Source organism: Cyprinodon tularosa, unplaced genomic scaffold (assembly GCF_016077235.1).
Source record: "Cyprinodon tularosa strain WSP-4 unplaced genomic scaffold, ASM1607723v1 ctg187, whole genome shotgun sequence".
NCBI classification, from domain to species: domain Eukaryota; kingdom Metazoa; phylum Chordata; class Actinopteri; order Cyprinodontiformes; family Cyprinodontidae; genus Cyprinodon; species Cyprinodon tularosa.
This window is the reverse complement of record NW_024038657.1, coordinates 692,530-709,611: the sequence shown is the minus strand read 5'-3', so window position 1 is coordinate 709,611 and position 17,082 is coordinate 692,530. Positions and strand designations below refer to the sequence as shown.

At 38.2% G+C, this 17,082-nt stretch overlaps 1 protein-coding gene across 9 annotated transcripts in view; it reads left to right on the top strand.

The window, feature by feature from the left end:
- camta1a (calmodulin binding transcription activator 1a) overlaps positions 1–17,082 on the top strand; it is a 418,830-nt gene that overhangs the window by 387,052 nt on the left and 14,696 nt on the right. For 8 of the 9 annotated variants that reach the window (XM_038282727.1, XM_038282729.1, XM_038282723.1 and 5 more), the window contains 4 exons: positions 15,847–16,040; positions 16,201–16,397; positions 16,506–16,584; positions 16,673–17,021. In XM_038282727.1, the coding sequence (XP_038138655.1) occupies positions 15,847–16,040; positions 16,201–16,397; positions 16,506–16,584; positions 16,673–17,021 (819 nt within the window). Of the gene's footprint in view, positions 1–3,309; positions 3,768–15,846; positions 16,041–16,200; positions 16,398–16,505; positions 16,585–16,672; positions 17,022–17,082 lie in introns of those variants that run through there. The other variant, XM_038282730.1, reaches the window with a different exon arrangement.

The following is a 17,082-nucleotide window of genomic DNA, read 5'->3' as shown; positions in this document are numbered from 1 at the left end:
CCTACTTTTACATTGCCTACAATTGTAAATGTAGGCAAGATTTTTTTTTGTTAATTATAGCTTATGTTAATGCTGAAATTATTGAGCATTCAATCTTACAATTTCACCAGTTTCTCAATACATTTATTTCCATCTATGCTCTTAACATATTTTCTATAGTTATATTCTGATCTTTATGTCTGTAATAGTAAATGTCTATTTATTTATTTGCATTATGGCTAAATCCCTTTTCTTTTTTAGCATTTTCTAATATATACTAGCTCTAGCATTCAATACTCAGCTTTGGCTCTGACATTGTGTGTTAGAATGCTTATTTTATGTTTTATCATGTGCTGGTGTGTACTAAGCTATATATTGTTGCGGGCTACCCTAAACCTTAAGGGATCTATGTTATTCTTTCAGTGTTTTTTTTGTTTTGTTTTTTCTATTACTTTCTTTGATGTATTTCGCTTTTTACACCGCTGTAAAAGAGAAATCCAAGCTCTTTGTATTTGGCTCAAATTGAACTTGTTGGGTAATTGACTGATTAATTGCTTTAAAATAGAGAGGAAGCATAGGAAAATTGATTTTCTTCATATTTTACAAGGACCTTATTTTATTTGTTCTCTCTAGATCTGTTATGCATGCATTTAATATCTGAAATAAGGTGGATTGCTGTTATATATTCAAAATATATATTTATTTAAAAACCTCATGTCTGGGTATGAGCATGCCTGCTGTAGACATTTGCAATAGAATGTTATACACATAAAAGCCACTTAGTGTTTGCAAATGTGTGTATTTGTGTGTAGGTGTGTGCGTCGGGTTTGGGGGTGGGGGGGTGCTGGCAGAGGTACTGCTGCAGTGTTTGAACACTGAGAGAATAAAGTAGGGCACGATGAACCACGGGCTCACAGGACAGCTGCATTGCAGACAGACCTTCAAGGAGTGGGAGTGAGCAATAGAGACCTGCATGACAGCTTACATACATGGCAGCACCATTATATCCCTCCGCCATTCATAGCCTGCTGCCTTACTGCCCATTCACAGAAGCTATTGAGGAGGAGCTGACTGTCTCAGGGAACACACAACCCACACTATTACTTTACTTATATTAACTCCTTAAACACCATGTCTCGTTGTGTAACATCCTGTTTCTGTCTATTTTTAGAACAGCTGTGTGTTATAATAAACAATGATTAGAAATTAATAGTTTTTTGTTCTTTATTTAAGCTTGATTCTTTCGTTATAAAATTTTGAAACAATAATCTTTAAAAGCTGAATCAACTCAAGAAAAATTTTTAAATGTGTTTTTCTAAAATTATTCAAATATATTCAACAGTTTGCATGGTTTGTCATGTTTTTAAACTTATCAAATCCTAAAAACTGGACAGATATCCACCATGTTTTTATTATTTTTTTCCCATGTTTTGCTTATTGGAAGAACCCAAACTATTTCGAACAATTCTTTGAGATAGAGCCAAGGATGAGGGAGGTCTTGTTGGTCTCCGTCTCCATCTCCCGATACGCTCTCACCTGTTTCTGACCTTTCAGACATTTCAACATCTTTTTCTGAATCCGACATTGTAGCATGGCATAGAGAATTCGCGTATGCAGTTTGAAGAACACCTGCTTGCTTCTGATGATTTTGTTTAGCGTTATATGACTCATCCAATTACACTAGTTTTCAATAGATGTGGATGGCGCCAATGAACTGCATTGGATGGCGCACATGACGTGAAATAAATATTTATAAACATTAAACCAAAGCCAAGATTAACAAGTAACATTTGTTTTAAAAATGTAAGGAATAGAAAGTACAGATACTTGTGTGAAAATGTAATCAGAAGAAGTCAGAAGTAGGAAGAAAAATAAGTAATGGAGTAAAGTATAGATACCTAAAAAGTGTACTTAAGTACAGTAACAAAGTATTTGTACTTCGTTACTTGACACCTCTGCTGTTAGTAACTAACTTTGGTGTCAAAGTAGTTTTAAACAGTGTTCCCCTGAAAAGTGTGATGGACTGCACTTTAGTTTCCACTCCACCACTGTCTGTTTTTTTTTTTTTTGCTACCTGAAATATTTCCAGGGTGATGAATTAGTCGCTCTTGTAACTTTGAGCAACGTGTAGAAGCCTACTTTAGGTCTGCTGGCTGGAAATGTGTTGTAAAATTTTGGGTAAGGACAACTGGAGGCATTGTATTGCACTACATATAGTTCGAGAAAATCACCTACTGTAGCATCTCGCTGAAACTACCTTTAATTATATGGTAGAAATGTATTTAGTATACCGTGGGATATTGCCGATGTTTAATTGCTAAAACTATGTCAAAAAATAAAAGGTTTCTGGAAAGCAGCGTGCATGAGACAGTGTTTCAGCACCACGGTGAATGGACAGCAACGCTGAGCGCAATTAAAAATCCACATGATAAAGCTCCCCTAACCATTTATTCCGAGTTTTAGCATAACTTCTTTTAAAATTAGGGCAGGGTGTCGCTATTTGCACTGATTACAACTATAGGGATCAGTTAGAGCGCACGGGCTAGTTGATTGTGACTTTCAATAACGATAATGAGGCAGCTCTGTTTCCTGTTCAGGGTTCCAGTCAGTCCTCTGGGTTAATACACTGTTATGGACAGGTGAGGCGGCGTGTATATCAGTATTTAGTAAGAGTCCATAGCGGTGTGCGGTTTCCTCTCCCATGGAAGACTTACTGTGCTATGATGTGCTAATGGCACAGCTGCCTGCCTGCCTTGATTTGTCATAATGCAGAGTGGGGGAAGGGGCGCCTTTTCTCTGCAGCACTGCAGGTACGGAGCCATAGGCAGGACAGAAAAGCTCTTGGGGCCGCAGAGCCGCTGCCACATAAACCCCCCGATTCCAGATGCACCTGCCCGAAGAGTAGCCGATTGAATAGAATCGGGCTGACCGTCAGTGATTAGGGAATTATTGACAGTACCGGGGCATGACAAATGGCAGAGCGTTTACACACAATGAAGGCGCCGAGGAAGAGTGGGCGTGTTTGGATAAACATGGAAAACTCCCGCGGATAGACGTGGTTCAGTTTTAAAACATCAGAGACTCTGCTACAAAATACACTTTTTATGCATTCGCTCCAGTTTTGGGACCTCGTGTGTTTGTTAATGAAAGAAGTAAAAACACTGTTGATTTAATCTATTCGATATACAATATTTAAGAAAAGTTGATAATAGCCAGAATTTTGGAAAGAAAAAGAAAAAGCGAAGTGTTGAGCCGAGGATGCGCGGCTCTTGAAGAACCAACAAAGCGGGATTTAGGGCGTCTGTTTACCGGCTGCACGTGCGCACAACGTTTTCCTCGCGGTGGTATTTGTCATTTTACTGCAGGCAGGGGGTCGCAGCGACTACTAGAAACACGAGGGGAGCGTGCATGTGCGCGAGGTGAAACAAAGTGAAGAGAAGAGCAGCATGAGGAGGAGAGGGCTATTAGAGGAGGAAGAGCATGAGCGGTCTTCCTCTCCTTTCTGCGCGCCGCTCTCTTCCTTCACTTTGTTCTATTGTTGGCGAGTGCTCTGTTGAGAGTCAGACTCAGTCTACACCAAGGATATATTTGCTGTTCTTTTTTTCAAATATTTTTTTTCTTCTACGTGTAGCAGCATGCTTTAGTCTGGCCAATTTGAAAGAAACGCAGCCCTTCTTGGACTTCTCTGGGTCAGGATGCCAGTGAATGACACCTGCATTTCCAAACAGACAAAGGGGCTGTGTTTTTGGCATTAAGGTGGATTCTACCAATGGAAAATAAAATAGAAGGTTAGAAGTATTGAGCTCAACCCTAAGTGTAGTGCTTTGCTGTCTGTGATTGTGTTGTATTTGGGCTGCTTATTGTGTATGCCACAAGTTCCACGTTTTTTTTTCTTCTTCTTCTTCTTTAAGCACCGCATGCAGTTATTCTGTCTTACTGTATTCTTATAGTGCCCGTGTTGTAGCGGAGTTGTTTCGGCCACATGCTTACCAACTGTTTCATGCGTCAAAGCGCTCAGGCTAAACAACTCCTGACTCACGACTTGCGCTTCGTGCTTTAAGGGCGACCTACGAAACTTAGATACGTCCTTAGTCTCTTCATAAAGTTATATTTGGGGTTGAATGATTTTTCCACATACGTCCCCCTTTGAGTGATTGTATTTTGGTGTTGTTAACCAAAAGGGTCAGAGTGACCCAGGTGCAGTTTCACGTGTTGTTGAACCATATAGCGCACTGGAAGCTTGTCGCATCCAAAAGCTCTGCTGAGTTTATCTGGGCCATGTGTGTGGTGCTGAAATGCTCTCGCTTTCAGCACCACAGAGGCATGGACAGCGACTTTAACAGCTTGAGCTCCAAAGTTTTTGTTGTGTTTTTAGACTTTTACCAAACTATTTTAATGGAGATTGTTCTTGTGAATTACCTACCTGTTGCTTATATGTCATGTTTATCTGCAATGTTGCAGTAAACTAGGTGCATTTACTTTACTCTGGGACAGCAATAACAAGGTTGCATGGTTCTTATTATTTTTTTTAATCAATTCAGTATGGAAATAATCTTTATAGACTTTGACTCTGGGGAGAATCCGTTTTCTTGCTATAAAAGAACCAGCTGGAGATAAAGATATCTTTAAAAGCAAAGCTTTGAAAACATTTAAGTTATCATTAAAATATTTGGCTTCTTTTTTTTCCTTGCTAAATTCTAATTGATTTTTTTTTGTTAGTTTTTTTAGTTTTTTGTTTTTTTTATTAACTACTGACACCCTTCATTCAAAATAAAAATAAACCACTTTCTAAGTGGTATTTTAAAAAAAAATCTTCAAGTGCAAATACTGTAAAGATGTCCATGTACTTTTTTAAGGAATTTTGAAGAAAAAAAAAAAACATTTGGTAGATTTTGAAATAAATATCTGGTGGAAAAGCTTCTTGTCATGCTTTCCACCAGTCCTTTGAATTCCTCAGTTTATGTGAACTCTTTGTCAGTGTTGTAACTTACCAGAACAGTACAAAGTATTTTTATAGAGATGTTGCTTAAAAAAGAATGACATTTGTTTCTTACCTTTTTTTCCAGAGTTGTATGGCTTACTAGAGTTTTTAGCAAGCTCTTAGGGATTGTAAGCAGTTGCAGTAATAGTTCATAGACCTTCTCACGTGGCTTTACTTGTATTGATAAAAGGAGTTAAACGTGGATTTAGATTCACTGACGGCAGCAATGATTTGGGAATAGCTCACAGCAAAGGAGGAGGAGTATGTTTTGGATTAGAGCTTTCTTAAAAGGTGCTATAAATTTAAATAGATCTGTTTCACTTCACATGCGCCCAACTAACTCTGATTCGTCTAAGATTGTTTTCTTGCTAAAGCTGACTTCTCTTGGGCTAATAGTCCATAATTTTTGTCACTGTATAGCACCACCCCTACAAAAGATAGAGTTTTTTTTTTACATTTTCTCTATAGCACAATGAGACGACTTTTGCTCTGACTTAGTTATGGTTAAAGGATAATCTTCTATGAAGATTATCACATTTATTTGTGGTTTTATCTCCGTAGTTGTGTGCTTTTTAGGACATGCCTTAATTAAAATATGTCAGTAAACTTAAATATGATTTATTAATCTTCCTTAGGTTCTTTTTTCTTTTACTTATAGCTCATTTTCCTTTTGTGAATCATTGTAATTTAATTTAAAATGAGGAGCTAACTCATTAGATTTTCCAAACATAACTTGTGTAATAGCCACAATCTGTGGGCGCTTCTTGTCTATTTGTTGTTCTAAAGTAATACAGATCATTAAGCAAAGATTTGAAATGAGTTGTTGAAAGTCTTATAAGGATTAAACATATATTACTGATTTTAGACTAGCAGTGTTTATAGAAGTTTTTTCCCTTTGAGCTTTTCGATTGTTTGTGTTTGTTTTTTCATTAATTTCTCACTTATCATAAATTTGCTCACATCTCACTCTTTTCTTTCTGTTAATGTATACTTCAAGCATTTTATATTTGTAGTATGCATCTACCTTTTTACGCAGTTATCTTCCCTAGCTCCCTGTTTTCACAAATGGGAAGCTATATAAAACCCACTTGTTACTGTATAAACTAAACATCTGAAAAATGCAACTTGTCTTACAGACAGGCCAAGGCAAAAAGCCAATACAGCTACTCTATTAGTACGAGCAGATGACAGTACATCCCCAGAGCCACCTCTCTTGGCAGTTTACCTTTAGTGTGACACACTCAATCCACTTTGTCCAGATTCCACTCATATTGAGTTGTATGACTAAATAAATGTCAGAAGAACAAAATATGTTTTTTAGTGTTTTGATCTTGGATTATTAGTGAGTGTTTGAAACTCAACACAAAAAAATCCAGTTTTTTATGCACAAGTGAAATGAAGCAAATGTGGCTCAATATCGGTTTTCTCTTGGATCAAAACAATTCTAACAGTACATTTTGTTTGTTAGAGAAACTCATTTTGTCCTATAATTGTTATGTTTAAGTAAGAAACATAGTAGACCGTTCAGAAATATTTCTAGTGCTTTATTTTTGACATTAATTATTTCTGTATTCTGTAGTTTTTCAGTCACAACTTTTAATTAATTTACTGAGATGCATGTGATAAACCTACACTGATGCTTTGTAACTGTGTAGAGGCAAAAAAGAGTAAGCCTTTTTACCAATTACCTGTAAAGCAAGGCTTGTGTTTATATGTTTATATAAGATCAATGAAAACTTTTTAAAACCCCTTTTTGCTCAAGTAAAAAAGCACATTTTGGGGGTTGTATTGCACAGCTTCACACTTCTACAAACTTAGATGTTTTCCTCTTTTTCTTTTTTTTATCAGGCTAATTCTGATTGGATGGAGGGCTCACACTATATGAGCTTCAAGCATCAACTTTAGCTACAGAATTTCAATTGTACTTAGTGTTGGACTTCGATTGGGCCTTTTGAAAACATTATAGCTTAAATGAAACAATTCTAGTTGCCTTCTGCATTAATGCTTTGGGTGTTGTTTTATTATTATTATTTGCTGTAACGTAAATCTTTCCTGCAGTATCAAGTTGTTTGAATGTTCTGATAAGTTTCCTTCCAGGATGCCCTTGGTTAGCTGCATCCATCTTCCTATAACCCTTACTGGCAATTCCACACCATGTTTAACAATAGGAAGGACAATTTTGGACTTATTAGTCTTTTTTTTTTGGCCTACATACAGACCAAACCCTTGAATTGGAATCATCATTGAAAGATTAGTTTATTACAGTAATCCATTCAACGAGAAAACAAATTTTATAGACTGATTGCTCAAGGACAGAATTTTAAAACACTTAATTTCTGTTAATTTGGATAATTCACACTTACAACTAAATAAAACACAGCATTAAAAACATTACAAATGTTACAACAAATATTACAACAGACCTACCCAAACAATATTTAAAAACAGAAATGTGAACTAAGTGAATACTATTTGATATTTTCCCATCCATCCATCCATTTTCTGTCACACTTATCCCAAGCAGGGATACCTTGGACAGGTCGCCAACAGGGCAACTATTTGATATTTTTAAAATATACTTTAAAAAGTACTTCAGTCTAACAAACAATCCTCATCAAATCACTTAATCTAATTAAGTGAAAACAACTGTAAATGTGTGCTGTGAACTAGCCACGTTTTGGTCTCATGTAAGAAGAGTTAGTTTGAGATGAAAATTAAGACGCTTGCCTTGTGATGCATCCCAGATTTAAAATTCTCTACAACTTTGTCTCTGACCTAAATGTCCAACGTATTCCTGTGTCTTCAAAATGTTGCTCACCGAACTGTAAATGCTCTTAATTTATGTTAGAACATTTTATTGTTCTACTGATCACCTAAAGTGCTTTATACTAAAGACAAAATCTCTCAACTACACTCCAAAACGTAAATAAGTAGGCAACCTGGGGTTTGGCGCTTTTTACCCAGGGGGAAAATGCAATCAAACCTCCGACCATGCCCTTGCATGACGGCTCATCTACTCTCTGGTCCACCGTCGACTTAATTATGTTAGTTAAGCTTAAAGGTTAAGGTTTGCTTCCTGGAGCAGCTGGAGTTTAACTGTGATGTACCTTCCTCATTTATTATTTTACATCTAAATGCAAGTGACTACACTGGATTTTATCCAAGAAGTACAGTAATACGGTAGGGTAGAGGGATGTATATTTAAATCCTCAAAAGAATTTTTAATTAAAACATGTATCACTTCCATTTCACAGTTCTAAACAACTCTGTGTACGCCTATAGTCTTTAGAGGCTGGTCTCCTGCATGTTTTTTAAATGTCCATACAACATGCCTGACTGTAGACGACTGTCTCAATGGTAAGATTGATCTCATTTGTTTTAATCAGGTGATCCAGCTTGGAGATTTTGGAAACTTGCAGGGTCTCGAGATCTCAAGTTTTCCATTTTTCATCATTTAGATAAAAAAAATCAAAAATGTTTAAAGACAGGAATCCTTTTGCAAAGCACTTTAATTGTGTGGCCCGTGTCCCATCCACATCCTGACTCTGATGTACATAAATAAATCGAATAGCAGATGAATGGAAAAATCAGATTATAACTAAATTACATACATGTCAGACATGGCAAACAGACTTATTCTTTCAGCACGTTATATTTAGTGCTGTAATTCTTAAAATATGTTAAAGAAACAATAGTATGTATTTGATGAGCATGGGGGCCATGTCTTTCAGCGAGGAGGTGGTTGACAGATGGCCTGGCCTCTTCCTCTCTGTGGTCACAAATACCAGCCCCTGTCAATCAGCTCACACAAAGACCCAGAGGGAGGCCAGCCTCTGCTCCTTCCATAGGATTCCATGTGAGAATGTGACTAGCTGCAGAAAGATAATGAGGTTCAGTTCTGAACTTGATTGGCATGAATGGGACCAGAGGTTGGGACGTGAGGATTAAAGATGTTCTGTCATGGTCAATCAGAAGTGCGCTCTTTGAGAATGAATGGTAAAAGCCTTTCTTATTAACAAACCCAATTCTCTGCGAGAGGAAATGACAGAGTGAGTTAAAGGGACTCTGGGATAATTTGAATGTCTGGAATTTTGTTCTGTGTTTTGTTTTGACATTATGCACTGAAAACAGGTTGATTTCAGATTCATTGGTAAAATAATACAGAGGCAAGATCTTTAATTCTGTGCTTAGACACCGCAGCTATGCCACAGATATAGTTCACTTATAGTTCTCCTGTCCTCATCCTTAACATTTCTAAATAGTGTAAACTAAAATCTCCATCCTGCTTCACTAGCAGAGCATGTCTGTTCATGCTCTGTGATTCCTGCTCTTTTCATTTATTTATTTCTTTCTTATTTCTCGCCATGATTTTCTTGCCTTCTCTTTTCTTGTAGCCTTAGGTCCTTCCCTTGCCATCTTCCTTCTTCTCATGGCTCCTTTGCTCTTACATCAAGCTCTGCTTGGTCTTAATAAGCAGCCCTTTCCTTCATTCTATTATCACTGAGTACATTATGCAGCTTCATGAGGATCTGTTGTCATGTCCTAGAGATACTGTTGATCAGATACGGTAGACTTCTGTGGATTATACCATGCTTCTCTCTTCCTTGCTTCTCTCAACCCAGTTGTGTTTTGATAGAAGTTACTATTAGAAGCATTACCTCAGTTGTGCTATAATACAACCAATTATAAATCCTAAATAACCTAAATGGCAGCAATTTGGAACTAGTTATACGCTTCCCTCTAATAAATCATGACTTTTCAAAGTATAATTCCTTACGGTACATATTTTTTCATTCATGAAGCTTTAGGCGTTCCCAGTCAAGCCAAGTGACAAAGTCCTTTCAAGTTGTCCTGGGCCATGCCCCAGGGCCTCCTTCCAGTGAGACATGCCTGTAACACCTCATGAGGGAGGCATCCAGGGGGCATCTGAAGCAGATGTACGAGTCAGCTTAGCCAACTCCTCTTGGTGTGTAGGAGAAGCGGCTCTACTCCGAGCCTCTCCTGGATGGCTGAATTTCCCATCCTATCTCTAAGGGAGTGTCCAGTCACCATTTCAGCTGGTTTTATCCAGGATCTTGCTCTTTTAGTCATGATCGAGATTTCATGACCATCAGGGAAGTTAGAAATGTAAACCGAGAGCTTTGCATATTTGCTCTGGCCTTCACCCAAGAGACCACTGCGGCGTCCACATTATAGTTGCAGCCACACCAATCTGTCCATTACAGTAATCTCCTGCACCTTTCTCCCTTCACTCATGAACAGGACTTAAAAATACTTAAACTCCTCCACGTGAGGCAGGAACTCTCCTTCAACTTGAATAGGGCAGCCACCTTTTTCCAGTCTATGACCAATGCCTCAGGTTGGAAGAGCTTATCTTCCTCCTGGCAGCTTCACATTAGGCTGCAGAAATCAAAAGCTGTGCTGCAGGTGATGGCAGGAGGGAGCAAGCAGAATCACATCATCTGCTAACAGCAGGGACATAATCTTATGGTACCTAAACTGGACCATCTCCGGTCCTTGGCTGATCCAAGACCATAAAGGTTATGAACAGAACTGGCGAGAGACTGCAGCCTTGATGTCCAACATGCACTAGAAAGAGGTTCGACTTAATGGAACAAACCCCTGCTCCACTTGTACAGCGACCGGATGGCCCCTAGTAAAGGGCCCCCCGACTCCACACTCCTGGAGCATCACTCACAGGCCACATGAGGGACATGGTCCAATGCTTTCTCCAGGCCCAGGAAACACATGTGGAATGGGAATGGAATGGTTTAACTGGCTTTTAGATTAGATTCAGACCCAGGTCCTGGGTCTGAATCTATTATTTGATAACAATGTCCGTATCATATTGAAATCACGACTGACCTAAAGAATACTAGATAATTATCCAATCTCTGGTGTTTCTAAAATCCTGCCTCAAATTTTAATCCATAATGCGATTACATAGCCATTAACAAGTGATTTTTGATTCAGATATCACTCAAATCCCTAAGGTACTTTTGAATAATTGTAGTTACTTTAAAAGTCATAAAAAAGCCTAAAACTTATGAATATTTAAAGATTACATTGAATTGTTGTTCAATGTATCTGGCTTAAAAAGCAAACTTTAAACTCCTCTCACAGTGAATTGTTTTTGTCTTTTTTTTAGTTTTTGCAGCCATCGCTGTTTTAAAATACGTTGTCAAAATCTGGCCCTAATGTGTGACAAGGATCACATCTGCAACCACACACTTTCATTAGGGGTAAACCATAGAGAGGGAGGGCCCTTACTGCGTCACAGTGTTTTTACAGTACTGTTTGGCTGTTCACCTTCTCTGTCTCCTCCCACTCGTCTCTACCCCATCCTCCCTCTGCAGTGGACGTGCATCGCATTTGGAGCAGCAGGCAGCAGGTGGAGATGACATCATCTGCACTGCAGCACACTGCAGCACTGGGTCTGAACAAAGACATGTCAGCCTACTGCTTACTATCCCCAACTCTTTCCCTCTATCTCTGTGTTTGTGCATCTTCTCACATATCAGGCAAGAGCAAAGTGAGAGCGCAACCTTATATGAAGGCATGTACCTCAACCTCTTGACTCCACTCTCAACTGATGCACTCAGACCAGAGGCAACTCTTACCCCCCCCCACACCATCTAAAAGCCAATATGTTGATGGATAAAGATACATTTTGCCTAATGGGACACTCTACAAACACTTTTAACAGTTTGTTGTTTGTTTTGAAAATGATCTGCTAATCTGACAGTTTGGTCACTGAGGTAGTATACAGCCAACAGAGGAATTAAAGGCTGGGGCCACATTGTGAGGTATATGGCCCATTTTTCACAGTGAAGCATACTGTCACAGAGACCAGCAGTTTATTAGCCTGTGGCATTATGCTTTTTTTCCAATGATAGAAGCTACTTGACCTCTTTTTCTGTGTCTCTCTCTGTGACATTAGCTCTCTATGGAGCCTTTAGCCAGGGCTGCCAAGATACTATAAAGCGCAAATGTCAACGGGTTGTGCTGTAAAGACTCCCCACATTGAGTTAGAGGTCCCTACCTGTGGCATCACCACTGAGTGAATGGGATGCATGGAAAGATTTTTAGCTTATGTTCATTGTCTATCCACATTTTTGTCTTGTGTACTGGGTCCTTCTCCTCTCCTTCATCAATAAGCCAATAGCACACAGGCAGGGCATACACACACAGCCATGCTCCTGTCGCCTAGTTACCACTCAGCAGCAGGTTGCCACAGAAACGGCCTCATAGTAGCTAAATGGGGAATGCTAATGCAGTCTTCTATACTCCCTGCTGCAGTGGGCTCTCACTGCCCATCCCAACCCACTGTCTGTACATGGCATACCTTATGTGTGTGTAAATGCACACTCATGCTCATGACTGCCTTTATTTATTTTTGTTTAGGTGATTTCTTTTTGTAAAGAGACCATGCATTTGTTGCAGGTCCTTACATTTATTTGCAACCTGTTAAAAGTCAAAACCTGTAGGAATTTACATGAACTGCCAAACAACACAAACTGAAAGTTTATCTGGGCAACATACTCAATAACAGACAGCTCTTTTCTCTAAACAAAAAGGTTGGGAACAAAAAATCATACCTACAACTATAGCCTACCAATTTTCAAAGCAGCAAAATGTCCTGCAACCACTAATCGCCATAGTATTTTGTCAAAAAAGATAAAAATGTTATGTATCTAAACAAATAACTCCAGGTAGGCATGTCATTAGTAAGTTAGTTTGAGATGTTTTCAAGTGAAATACCTGAGTATTTAAAGAGGCCTGGATTACTGAGACTGCGATATATGAAAAGTCTAGAAGACTGAAGTGCTTTAGAAGAGTTAAAACAAATATTTTAGAATTTTAAACATATGACAAAGCATTCTTTTGAAAAAAACATCTGAGATTCTGCAGTAGATACAAAGTTCATAGGTTCTAATAACTTTCATTCATAAATATGACAATTAACTTTTTTATTGTCTCTATGTTAATCGACATCCATTGTATTTTTGTATTTCCCCCACACACAAATATTTATGTTCTTTGTGGAGTGCATGTTCTAAAGTCTGCCTGAGCTTTTTATGTTTATAAAAAAGATTTCATCTTGTATGTGATCCCCCATGTTTTCAAATAGTTATTTGCTAAAGTTATCAGAACGTAGGTCAGGCTGCTCTCACTTCATGCATGTAGAATGCAAAGGTGAGGGGTCTTTATCTGTGCAGAGTAAGTGAATGCATCATTTACAATATAATACAAGAAGATATTTTTTCAGCACTTACCTACATTTCTATAAAATTGATTAGTAATTCAACATCTCATCAGTATATTCTTTTTGTTTGTTTTGTTTTTATGTTTCTTATGTTTTCATCTTGAAGAAGTTAAGTGCTAAATATAGCCTTTTGTCTCCTGTTGGGTGAAGTTTTTTTTTTTACTATGATGCTAAAGCCATTACTTGCCTACTATACATGTCAGTAATTTAAGAAGCACTTAAATCAGGTTTTTGACCTTTTAATCTTAATTAAAAAGACATTTATTTCATAGGACTCATATGATTTTTTTAAGCCTTATCTTAACTCATCAAAGGCAGAATAATATAAAATGTTGCTTAAGGAGAATTGCTGGGAGGTTAAAATCAACTTTGTGGCTACTTTGCATGAACAAATGTATACCTGAAGAGTTCATACAGCCAAGAAGACTTAATGGGTTTTGTAAAGGCTAAAGGATAAACATGGAAAAAAGACTGGTAGATCAATCTTAGTTCTGAAGATGTTTTAAATATATAGAAATTAACAGTTGGTCCTATTTTATTTTAAACATCTGTTTACTATTTATTATAATTTTTCTGGAGCAGATGGCAGTTCCTTGGCAATGAAACCATTCTCAATGCCACAGACCTATATTTGTCCGAAATTGCACCTCCATCCATCTAAATTTGTGAAAAGACTGTTTTCTCAAGGACCTGGGATAGTCGAATAGGTTCTGATTTATTTTGGGCTGCCAGCTTCTTAATCTCTTTTCCAAACAGGTGCAGGGAGCAGGGCCATAATAGGGTCTATTTAATGAGCTGGAAAAGACCTTCAGTAAGGTGGTATCGCTAGAGTTTTGTCTGAAGTCTTTCCTGTCTTTCAGATTCTATCCATGTACTGTGGTTTAACTGCTCTGAAAAAAAGTTTAATGTTGAAAGTGTTTAGCAAATGACAGATTAGATGTAGTGTGACTAACCTAGGTCAGATTATTCTAATGTTCAAAAATCAATGAGTCACATATTCTATCAAAATCTGTGATGAATAGATTCTTTCTTATTTCTGTTATTATTCCCTTATAAAAGCAAGGATTTTGTGCAATATTTTATGAAGATTTATATGTTAGTCAGAATCCACCCTTGTATATTTAGCATTATACTTGCAAGTGCAATAAATGGGTGATCTTCTAGTTCAGATTGAGCTTGGATCAGTTTACTGTGCTGACCGGTTCCTTATGTTTGTTTATAATTGTGATATTTCTTTGTTTGCGGAGAGTCAGACGAAGAAGGCAGTCTCAGCATCATCCCAGGTCACACCATGCCCCTTTGAAGCCATTTTATAAAATGTAGTGTTGAGAAGATTTCAATTGTTGTTTACAGTTCTTCTTCTTCTTCTGTTTTATGGCAGCTGAACCACACCGAGCAATACTGTTGAAATAGTACTAGCGTAGTTTGGTTGTGTCTGGCACAGTCCGGTTCAATTTGCGTGCCATTTACACCCAACAGTTATCTTGGTTAACTGGTTATCTTTGGCACGGTTTCAAAAGAGTAGTGTAAATGGGGAAATGATTACAGGCTCTCTGATGGTTGTTAATGGGTGGCTGTAATATATTTTATATATATATATTTTATTTTATTTTTTTTAACAAAGGATTTACAGACTAACTGTGTATGTTTAGAAAGTAGAATGTTTAAAATATTTTTATCTGAACTAATTAAAAACTAAAATTTTTCAAAAGACCCTGTCAATGGTTTTATGACATTTATTCCCCCACTCCTTTTATCCAAACAAATCCAGCATTTTGAGAGACCAGAAAGGGATGTCCAATAAAAATTAGACTCCTATTGTTTTTGTAAGGTGCATTTTTTAAACTGTGAAAGAACAAAAATGACTGTATAAGGATGGATATTCCATCTTGTGAAATTTGATAAGTAGGATTTTTCATGTAGGGGAAATTTTCATTGTCTTATGCATTGACATGTCATCGCAACTACAAGAAGCTTAAAATCAAACTTCTTCTTATTTTTTCTTAACACCTGTTCTGTATGCTGGAGTTTTTGTTAATATCGGAGGCTTGCAGGTGAGACGCCTGGAATTTAGGAGCTGCTTTTTTACTGCCTGTGTCCCTTGGAGCATTTCAATACAGACGTAAGACAACAGTACCAGATATGCTAACATTTTGGTTAATCAACATCACCCAGGGAAATGAGAAGTTGCTTTGTATGGGCTAAAAGAGATATTCAAAGTAGCCTGGAGAAAAGCAGTTCTTGTAGGTGAAAGGTCAAATCGAATCGTGCAATAGGGTTTTACTTTGAAGAGGTTTATGATTCATGCATATTTTTCATACAAATTATTTATTAAATGATATTTTTGTTGTTTTAAAGTATAACGTAGCTTAATCAGCTATGCTGCTGATGAAAAACAGACTTGTGTATTTGTCCCTTAATAGATAGTAAGCCTGAGGATGTTTTAGTTCATATCGACATACAGTAACTTATGGCACATACTGTTTGATGATTTGTTCTTGTGGGATTAAGGCATTTTCTGGGTTTCAGGCGATGTGGAACAACTGTTTTGTTTTCATACAACTGATGCTACATATGTGTGCTGACACATTCTTGTTCTGTTTCCCACTTTTTTGTCCAGACAACCAGTTCAGAATGTCAATCCTGGAGCGCTTGGAGCAGATGGAGAGGAGGATGGCAGAGATGGCCAGCCAGCAGCAGACGAGCAGTACAGGGAGTGGCGGAGCAGGAGGAGGAACAGGAGGTGGAGGTGGGGGAGGAACGGGTGGAGGCAGTGGAGGAGGGGGTGGAGGAGGGAACAACAATCAGTCACAGGTAAAAAGCCACATAATGCTTGAAAATTATTATTGTACATCTGAGAACATCATGCCCATTTGATGTATGTTTATATCACTGATTGATTAAAACTGAAAACCATAGAAACATAAGTTTTAAAATAATTTATAATATCTGTTCTTTTTTTTTCTTCTTTCAGTGTGCATCTGGCCAGATGCAGGCCAGCAGCTCCTTTGAGAGTCGTGTTGTAGTGGTCTGTGAAAAGATGATGAGCAGAGCTTGCTGGGCCAAGTCCAAACATTTAATCCACTCTAAGACCTTCAGAGGGATGACACTCCTTCACCTGGCTGCTGGCCAGGGCTACGCCACCCTCATCCAGACACTCATCAAGTGGCGGTGAGAATGATATTATACAGCAAAATATTTAATCAGAACTGTGGTTGCTCAAAACGCTACACCGTAATACATTTTAAAGATGCTTATCGTTTTCTGTTTCTCATGCAGTACTAAACATGCTGATAGTATTGACTTGGAGCTGGAAGTGGACCCTCTAAATGTTGATCACTTTTCATGCACACCTCTGGTAAGAGCCAAAACTATTTGATAAGAAGATATGAGTCACAAATATTCTAACTTGTTTGTTGCTGTTCATTTGTCTGTTTTCGATCTAGATGTGGGCATGTGCACTTGGTCATCTAGAGGCAGCAGTAGTCCTATATAAATGGGACAGAAGGGCCCTTGCCATACCAGATTCTTTGGGTCGTCTGCCTCTGTCAATTGCTCGTTCTCGAGGCCATACCAAGCTGGCTGAGTGTCTTGAGCAACTGCAGAGGGAAGAGCAGCAACCACCAGCCTCTCTGCCGGCCACAACTTGCATGTCTTTCTCCCCCACCCCTGATGCGCCCACCTCCGACAGCTGGATGGTCAGCTGGGCAAACGACAGCATAGTAGCACCCAGTGGCAAGAAAGGAGGCCCTGCTAACACAATAACCACACCCAGCACCACCAGCACCAATCCAGGTTCGTTTAATAAACTAAACTGCATAATACTGTGTAACCTGAAGGTGTGGGACGAATAGAG